The sequence below is a fragment of the Pyxicephalus adspersus genome, chromosome 8, assembly GCF_032062135.1.
Source record: "Pyxicephalus adspersus chromosome 8, UCB_Pads_2.0, whole genome shotgun sequence".
NCBI lineage: Eukaryota > Metazoa > Chordata > Amphibia > Anura > Pyxicephalidae > Pyxicephalus > Pyxicephalus adspersus.
The window spans coordinates 1,696,954-1,707,001 of record NC_092865.1 but is presented as its reverse complement, the minus strand read 5'-3'; the positions used below and the strand labels follow the sequence as shown (position 1 = coordinate 1,707,001).

The 10,048-nt window shown below is 45.2% G+C and overlaps 1 protein-coding gene across 1 annotated transcript in view; it reads right to left on the bottom strand.

Moving 5' to 3' along the window:
* Positions 1–6,304: 6,304 nt before the first annotated feature.
* The window catches only part of DPH2 (diphthamide biosynthesis 2), a gene marked incomplete in the record, with an annotated part of 7,780 nt that continues 4,036 nt past the window's right edge, over positions 6,305–10,048 (bottom strand). The window contains 3 exon segments of the mRNA XM_072419307.1: positions 6,305–7,238; positions 8,449–8,637; positions 9,244–9,876. Of these exon segments, the coding sequence (XP_072275408.1) occupies positions 7,114–7,238; positions 8,449–8,637; positions 9,244–9,876 (947 nt within the window).

The following is a 10,048-nucleotide window of genomic DNA, read 5'->3' as shown; positions in this document are numbered from 1 at the left end:
GCTGCATGTCTAGGGCCCCTGGGGCCTATGTTGGACCACAAGAAACTATTGTGACCCAAACTGACCTTGTAATACTCTGTATTGTCTTCAGTGCCCCCTAGGGCTCAAATCACAGAGCTTCAGACCACTAGATAGTAAGGTGGCCTATTTTTACATTTTTTGTTGTTTTTCACTACTTTGTTATTTTTACAATTTAAATACGCTGTTTGTGCCGAAAACCCCGCTCTATCTCTCTCTTTGGTTTTTTGACTTTTTTAGGCACCTAAAATATTCCAGAAGCAACATTGATAAATACAAACATCCAATATTCTGCTATGGAACCGGCCCAAAATACGTTATTTTTGGAGGCGGTCAAAAATTGGTAAACTATTTTTCATTAACCCGTAAATGGGTAATTTTTAGAGAAATGTTGTTTCAAGGTGCAAAGGTTGCCAAAGGCTGCAGGAAAGTTTTGATGATAATTTCTCTGGTATTGAGGAAAACGATTCTCTATACCTGGACTACAGCAACCCTCCCTTCACTTGCACTGTTTTTGGAAAAATTATGGTTTGTTTTTGAGATGGAATGGGTTGAAGCTTCTCTCGATAAGGGGACACGGGCGGGCGGAGGGGTTTTTGGAGTATGGGAATCATACATAGCTACATTACCTATGGGTACGAGAAAAAAGTTCTCATGACCTCTAAACAAACTGCGGCATAATGGTTTGAAAAACTTTTTTTTTTTGTTTTGGAGTTCTTGATTTCTTTGCTGTGATAATTTGTAACATTTCTCATATTTTGTCGTAACTTTGTCAACTAACGATTCCATTGTTTGTGATATTTGCTATGCCGCAATTTTACTGTATTTGTTATATTGTGTTTTGCATATTGTACTATTTCCCCCTGAAAAACTAACAAAAAATATATTTTAAATAATAATATAAATAATAATAAAATAAATGTAGTTTCTTGTTGCTTGAGAGTTACTAATAACTAATTCTATACCCCATAGCATTCACTCTGTATTGACTTGATATAAATATCCATCAATCATTCATCATGATACCGTATCCCTTACATCTCGTCTTATTTTACCGTCAATATTCACTATCCTGTCCAATATTAAACACAAACAATTCACCGTCATTCATCAGGGTCAGCAGGTTACAAATGCAGCAAATGTATCCTTCTATCCCAGGCGTCCTCTCCCACGATGAGTCTCCACCACGTCCTGCCTATTTTTCCATTTTGGTTTCCTGGTTCAATCTCTTGCCGCCTCTCCTCCATCATCCCCGGCAGTCATATCACAGTCTATGTCTATAAATATTATTATTAAACAGGATTTATATAGCGCCAACATATAAGGCAGCGCTGTCGTATAATATGCAGGGTTCCTCCTATTATTCCCTCCATCATACATATCTGTGTTACTTACCCCACCTCTTGGAGTGTAAGCTCTTCTGGTCAGGGTCCTCTCCGCCTCCTGTGTCACTGTCTCACTTGTAACCCGTATTTATTGTACAGCGCTACGTGATATGTTGGCGCTATATGAATCCGGTTTATTAATAATAATAATATTCGTCCATCAGATTTCCTTCCATGGAATTTCCGGCTTTCTTCGGAAGTTTTCTGTTACTTTGTTGACATGAAGTCGGAGTTTCCTTCTCTTCGTCTGCTTTCTCAATCTTTTCTTAGATGAATTTCCATTCTTTGATTTTATTTTTATTCTGCCATTGGTTGTGATTAATAAAATCTTTGTATTCCTTCACATTGTTCCCCCTCCTCGGTCTCATTTATGGTTTTTGTTTCAGATACAATCATTGTTTTTGTCTTTTCAAAGTTTAAATTTATTCCGCATAGTTCAGCGAATTTCAAGGTTTCTACAAATTGTTCCTAATTTTAGGAAATTACCACAATGACCCCCCGCCCCCCCTTACTGTGATTTCTATTACGTCGATCATTTTGTAGTTCTTATTTTAGTTACCATTTAGAAATATTACAGCTGGAATTTATACATTGATATCTATTATTACCATTCTACAATTATACATAGAAATGGCTGACAGGGGGGGAGAGCAGTGCGCTGGCTGTGATCACATTATGATGAATATGATTGGTTATCATTGGGCCAATAGGAAGCCCCCTGTGTGCTCGCTCTGTGATCTCCATTATCAGTGTAATTGTTCCCAGTCCCCAAATACATTAGAGATGAGGAGAGGGGGAGTTGTTCTGTAGTCCTGGCACACTCCCTGTTCTAGGTGACAACACTGCTTCCCCATGGATACAGTATGGTAAGTGTTGTCACCCTGGACAGGAAGTGTAAGCAGTCTGTAAGTCTCCTGGATGGGAAGGGATGCCATTCAATGACATTGAAGTCTTTGGTGATCCGCCATGTTGGATCAGTAACAGCCAATAAGGTGGCTTCCCATTGTCCTCGCTCCTCCACAGTTCCTCCTCCATTCTCTATACTGCCCCCTCCCCCCCCAGTGAGACTCTGGCTGCCCCCCTGGCATTGCACAGCCTGTCCTGAAAAACTCCCTGCCATGTCCACCACCATCGAATCCAATCCAAAGGCAGAATCTAACTCATACTTTGTGATTTCCTGGAGATCCTGCCAGTAACAACACTTCCTGTGTCCAGCTGACAACGCTGAGCTTCCCTTTCACAATTACCAGCAGCGTTGTCAGCCTGTTGATTCCTTTGATTGGTCTCCCAGAAGTGTTGATATGTTCCGGGCCAACGACTCAAAGTACAGAAGCATGGATCAGCACAACAGCCATATTTATTGTACAACGCTGCGTAATATGTTGGTGCTATATAAATCCGGGTTTATTAATAATAATAATAATAATAATAATGGTTCCTCGGTGGAGAATAAACATTTTCTTTCCTCCCCCAGCGGCACTTTGATTTCCACCACCCGCGGTCTCCCTGGTTAGCTGCGTCCCTGGGATGGTCGGTGAAGCTGGGAATTCGCTGAGTTTGATTGGCAGATGGCGAAACGCGTTAATGTCAGGAATCCTGGAGGGAAATAAAAGAAGTGTGAAGCAGGAATGTGATTGGGAGACAGCAGCCAGGATGGCGCCCCCTGCATGCGGCTCCTCCTATCGTTTCTCCTTAGGGGAACCCACCTGGGGGAGGGAATTGCTTCAATCAATACTGAGGTGAGGACTCGGAGACAACTCGCCTGTCATTGGTGCCGATTCATTAACAGCCATCACAGAGATGAGAAGTCTCATGGGGGGGGGAGGGATGGCGCTGAACTCCTGCTGAGCGGCTAGCGATGACGTCCGCGGTGAAATCGATAAATTCTTCAGGCAATCATTATCCATGGCTGAGGGAGATTTCCTATGACATAAACTACAGCTGAGATTATCCACAGTCTGCAGGACGCCCGGCTCCTCGGGGGAGGATACTATAATTGTGTGTGGCCAATAGGGATCACAGGTGGTTACCATGGGAAATCTGATTGGCCAACAAAAATAAATAAAATTTTTTCCCAATTTAACTCGCCAAAATTAATTGCTAATCCACTTATTGGAATAAGGTCACTAAAATTAATGGAAAGGACGAGGGGTGGGGAGTCTTAAGAATCTGTGGGGAATGTGTCCCAAGTGAAAAAAAAGTCATGTAGAGTTTCTGTAAATCACAGGTAAAGTGAAGGCGGGGGAGGCATTTTTAAAGGCTTCTGCACATTTTTCCAAGTCACAAAGCCCCTGAATTTGGTACCAACATTTCTGGGCTTGGGGTTGCTGATGGGAACATGACCCAAGTAAATATAAATATGTTTGTGACAGCCTTTATGTGCATATCTAAGGCTGATTACACACACACCAATATAAACTTCTGATCTGATATCTAAAGGGAAGCCAACAGCCAACCAATCATAAGCCACTGAGTTCTGATTGGATGAGGATAGACTGGAGGTGTCGGTAAATATCTGTGAAATGCGTTTGTCATGCTGTGTGTTCAGGCAGCGGATGCAATCGAATTGAAGTCATGTGGGAAACATGATTGGCAGGGCAGATTATCGCCTTTTGGGGCTTCCAACCAATCAGAAAATCCGATTGATCGGTTTGGTCAGATGACCTTAAAGCTGGAAGAACAAGATAAGCCCCTGCTGATGTCCCTTCACAATTACTGTGTGAATGGAGACTGAGGAAATGCCCGCACCTGCCTGCAGCAAACTAACGTCATCACGCCTCTAGGTTGCATTTTCAAGTGACAACGCTCTGTCCCTATTTCCAAAGGAGTTGTCACCAGTGGCTGCATTAGCACACAATACACAGGAATACACGTTGTCACCAGCAGGAAACCTAACTTAAGAAATGTCACGGGGCCACCATCACTGAAGTGCATGGAGACAGGAAGTGACTGCAATGATGCTGCAGGAGATCAGCAGCACCGATCCAAAGGAGGAATAAAGGTGACACGCTTTGTAGCAATCAATCCAAAGTTCTTCCAGTGTTGTCACCTTCGATGACTTTGTTGAAGTGTCACCGCAGCCCTGACAATGACTTCTCTATTCTTTAATATTAATGAGTTTCAAGAAATAAAACTTGATTATGATTGTAATTAGATTGCCCCCGCCGCTTCCCGCTAATTAATATTCCACCAATCACAGCGCCCATGTAAAGGGCACGCAGGAATATTTTTAGCTTCTGAGAAAGGAAAAAAGAATTTAGCTGCCAAACAAGAAAAAAAATAAGTAAAAATTGTCCTAATTCCTCCGTAAAAAAAAAATTACCTGTTTGTGTGCTCTTAGAAAACTGAACCCCCGCGGGCGAGGGGGGGAGGGGGCGCCGCTCGCTTTTGGATTCTGAGAATTTCATCTGCAGCCATTTCCTGCATTATATTAAATTGTCTTTCATTTTCTAAAATCAATTTATCTGCAAAACAAAAAAATCCATGGCTAAGCAGTGCGTATCGCAGCAGCCTAATGCGATCAGAATGAGCCCGGAGGATGGCGGGAAAACATCGACTCGCCCAGCGGTGCCAAAACACCTCGGCCAAAGACGTCCGCACACCCGGCGGGTTATCTTCTTTTATTTTACAATCTGGTGTCCGACCAAAAAAACAATTAACCCCCCCCCCCTACACATACACCCCCCTTTCCCCAACACTATTCACAGTCTATGGGCTGTGTCTCAATTGCACCATCTGGTGGCTGTATGAGGAGCTGCAGCTGAGATTATTCTATGTCTATGGACTTCTACTCAAATAAATATTTCTTTATATCTGGTTGTGGTGAGTTTGTAGTGACGTAATCGCTTCCTCATGCCAGTGACCTCCTGGCCCTGGGGGGGGACCCTACAAATAGCTTCTGCCCTTGGTGACCTCATGAATAAATGGGGGTGGCAGTGTGCGCTAATAATGAGGCAATGTTAAGTGTGTGCAGGTCAAACTGCAACCAGGAGCCACCCAGGGGCACTTGATCCCGCTGCCCTAACTAGAAAGAAATAGCCATTAATGCTACCAGAAATGGACTACAGAATACAAGAGGAGAGCGGCACATGTTTTGTAGTCCAATACTAGGATGACAACGCTGATCCTCCACTAATACAATATGATGAGTATTGTCAAGAGCCGTGACTCCTTCCCGATTCTGCAGCTCCTCAATCAGAGTAAGGCATCCTCAAAGCAGACAGCTACTGCATGTGTCACCGCCTTAGCTAACCCATCGTGCTCTGGGAGTCTCTGGTGCTAGAGTTGGAAGAGGATCATAAATATTAACCTCTCATAGCACCAGACTAGTGCAGAAATCTTGGAGGAATACGGAACCGTGGCCCCTTATTTCCGTGCTGTGCTTTCTCCTGTACAGCAGATTGAACCTCTGAGAAGTACTACAAAGACTGGGCTGCAAATCCTTCAGGTCCGATTCTGTCGCAGGAATGCATTGCTGTGCTCCAGTGCCACATATACTATAAAGCCCACCCACACAACACCATGCACTGCATTACCTTGCTGAAAACATGGCATGCGGCCTTTTTGTGCCTTTGATGCATTAGGAAGCTTATTCACATTGCACCAAATGCACAAAAAAGGCCGCATTCCATGTTTTCAGCAAGGTAGACGTCAGAAACGCACATGACCCCCGGATTTCGTATGGTGAAGGTTTTAAATCTTATTTTATGTACATTATCGTCTATGCTGGCTGTGAGTTCTGCAGCAGGTTCATTGGTCAGATATAACCATACAATCTCTGTGTGTCCTGAGATCTCAGCAGTCATTCACCAAGGATGCTACCTGTAATCATCCGACATGCCAGACATGTGCCCACCTACATATGGCATGACACCCGGGTCATGTGACACAGCAAAGACCAATTCTATGTAAACTTTACAATCATTTATTAAACCGACAGACGGAACCATGGGCTATGCCATGACCGGGTATTAAATATTCTCTAGTTTTGGCATCCATGACTCTCCTTCTCCCTCCTGAAGTTAACGAGGCGGCATCCCCGGCATCCAGCATTTCTCAGTGTGACCGACACCTACGCCCCCGCTGTATGATGTGGCTCCACCCACTTTGTCTTCAACCCGCCCACTCTAAAGCTGTGCCCCTGCGGATCTGTAGTGGCAGAGATGGAGCAGGGCCAAATGGGTCTCTAGGCAAGTTGGCAGCTTCACCCACCACAATCTTTTCAGATGACATTGAGCTGGGCCCCTAAATACTCACAGGGCCCCAGGCTACTACCAAGAATGGATGATCTGGCTCAGTGGGTGAAACCAAAGCAGAAGGAGGCAGATATTTATTAGATGCTGATGTGTTGGTTTCACACTCCGCTTTCACCCCCCACCCACCAAGTTACTGCAGCTCTGTAGGTACAACTGTGAAGACTGATGGTGGGTGTGCAGAACAGGCAGCTATGTCTGTATGGCAGCGATATCATCAGATGGTGCAAGACCTCCGGCTTCATGTGTGAGATGACGAGACGCAGACTGGTCATAGAGAACGGCTGACGTGTGCAGAACCAGCTCTGGGTCAGTTAGGATTCAGGGGTGCCGTGCCCCATATCTGCCTTCTGAATCACTCACAGCACTGCTGCACCTCCAGTCCCCGCACAGCGCCACACGGAGGAGGCAGAGTCACACTGCGACTTTTATGTCCCAACATTTTATTTGTCCGCCTTTTAGTTGGGAGCTTCATCGTCATAAGCGATGGCGATTCCTCGACGTCCCTCCACAGCTTTCACCACCGGGGTCTGACCCAGAGACTTGTCCAATCCCTGCCAACTCCGAGAGGACAGGAAGGAGGCTGGGGAAAAGAAGAGAGCACGGAATAAAGAGGACCTGTCACTATGACTGATTCATGTAGAAATAATATTTTTTCCTAACATTAATATAAAAATTCATTTCTTCACAATATTTCTCAGCTTTCCTATACTCTTAATGGATTCCAACACTGCCTGCAGCAGGGCTTCTTGATTGAGTTGCAGCATACGTATATATGGTTTAACTTATTGCCCCGCAGCTATCACTAATAACTGCAATCAAAGTGACATCAGCCCCATGTTTTGCTTATAGTCCATTTCTTCGCATCACACCGCAGGACAAGAAACATGACCTCTACCTCCAATGACAAATGTGGAGCCTTTTGCAGACATCATCCTATCATTCATATATGACAGAATGGCATTGATTTGGCCAGGAGGGGGCAGTACAGGACAGGTGAGGCATTGTGCCCAGGTAAAGCTGAGTCACATCAGAACGCATGCAGGAGGCTGCAGATCTGGTAAGTCATATCATAGTCAGGCAGAGTTATTTTGTAGGTCCTCCATTCCTCAGTGGAGTTCCATAGCATTCCCGCTCTCCTGTGTCATCTCCATCCTGCTTTAGATGCAGTGCTGATGGGTTTTAGTTTGCTATGCGATTTAAACACCTGCTAAGTATGTCAGACGGAGGTCGGCCATACCAGCCAATGAGGTCTAAAGGTTTTAATAATAAATTGAAGCCAATGAAGTCTAAGGGTTTTATTAATAAATTATTCCCCCCGTCAATTCCTCTGAAATTCGCTGATGGTTAAATCTCTCTACAGGTCTCCTATTAAAACAATGGCTCCTGCTGCCACCTAGTGGCTAATTGTCAAAAGTACTCCCCAAAAGGAAAGGAATAGGAAATTTTATGAGTGAATTGACTAGAATCATTTATTTATTTATAAATAAAACCCCAAATGTCTCAAACCAATCCACCAACACCAGCACTGGCTGCTTCCCCACTAAGCCCATCTCGCCTCTTGCTACCAGGTGGCACCAGGTGCTAGGACAGACGTCTTGGTGGCCAAAGATTTTGCTTACTTGGTGGAGACCCCTTTACATTGCATTACTTGGCACCACCATCCAAATCCCTGGCACCAGACCTGTTGATGCCCTGCATCTAAACCCCAAAACCCAGCACTGTCAGCAATTCAGGAATATCATGATCACATCAATGTCAGTGACTACAAATATTAGAGCCATTTCTCTTACCGGCTGGTCCCAGCTCTGCCACCGCGGTCTCTGAGTTCCTCTGTGCCAGGGCGGTACCCGTCGTCCTTTCCTCAGATGTTTCTAAGGCAGAAAAGCGAATGGATCTCAAGTCCCCAGTGATCAATGAGACGTCCGTTCTGTCCGCGTCCTGGGGGTCAATATCTGGGAATGGTACGTGAGCCGATCCACCTGCAGCAAAACCCCCAACTGTTAGACATTGAGAACAATATGACCAGAGGATGCCAATAATTCCACTGATGGGGTCACTGATGCCAGGAATGGACAATAAAAATCGCTAGGATTGTCTTCTCCAACAAATATAGAGGACAGTGCTTGGCGTAGTGATTATCTGATCAGTACAGTGCACTTGTGTAGATATAGAAAGCATAATTGTACTTGTTATACAGAAATCCATACAAACAAATAATATTCTTTATTCTGCAATCTAACTTCCCATAGGATTCAATATGAGCCAATCAAATGCCATTATACTATGATGTCATCCAAACATGTTTCAGGCACTGGTATTAGAGGGGAAGAATGACACCCGCTATATACACCGCATGTCGGGGAAATGTTTTCATTCCACTGCAAAAATTAAAATTGTTTTCAGGATGGGGAGCAAAAACTGTGCGAGAAATACTAAACTGCAGTGTTGTCCCCGGCTGCTTTTAGCTGGGCGGACCGCCCGGCACTATTCAGCAACCACAGGAGCCACCACCACCACTTCTTCCCACCCAAATTCTGGGGAGAAGACTGAACTGTCTGCACAGAAATACAGATCCCATAGATTACCTGGAAGCAGCTCTCGGAATTCGGTGATACAGCAACCGCTCCATTCCCGCGCCGGGTTGCACGCCACCTCCATCTCATCTGGGGTCACAATGGGCCGATAGAATTCACTGGAGTCCAGCATTGAGTTCTCGGCACAGGCCACCAGCACAAAGATGTCCACTTCCAAGAAATTGGCCAACTTAGCTGGATTTAGCTTCCCCATAGACAGCATGTAACTCTTCTTCCCCGCCCGGTGGATGACGTCCTTCAGGTGAGACAGGGCGGACAGGTAGTCCGACACACCCAGAGTGCCCACCAGAATGCCAACAACTTGGGCATCCCGAGCCTTCTCGATCAGATAGAATCGCTTCATCAGGGCACGGTTGACATTCAGCCCTTCCTTCCTGCCCTCCCCAGTCTCTGGGTTGAAGCTGAAGAAGGGGCAGCGGGGCCAGGTGAGCAGAAGGTTGCTGAGGGTCGGACCTTCTGCTCCAACATAGAAGAAACTGTAGGCGTCTGGCCAGAGGGTCGGATCAGGGGAGAAACTCCGGCCAAACCTGCGGACCTCCCCCGAGGAAGGAACATCACTGACCAATGAGAGCTGAGAGACAACAACACCGGGGTAAATCTGAGCAAGACGAGATTCCAATTCACCTGCAAGAAAGATTCACCAATGTGCAGGTTTTATATATCAGATGAGAGAAATCATTCTTCTATTAGGGTATAAGGGAGGATACAGAAGGTCGAAGAGCTTACAATCTATTGGGGTATAAGGGGGATACAGAAGGTCGAAGAGCTTACAATCTATTGGGGTATAAGGGGGATA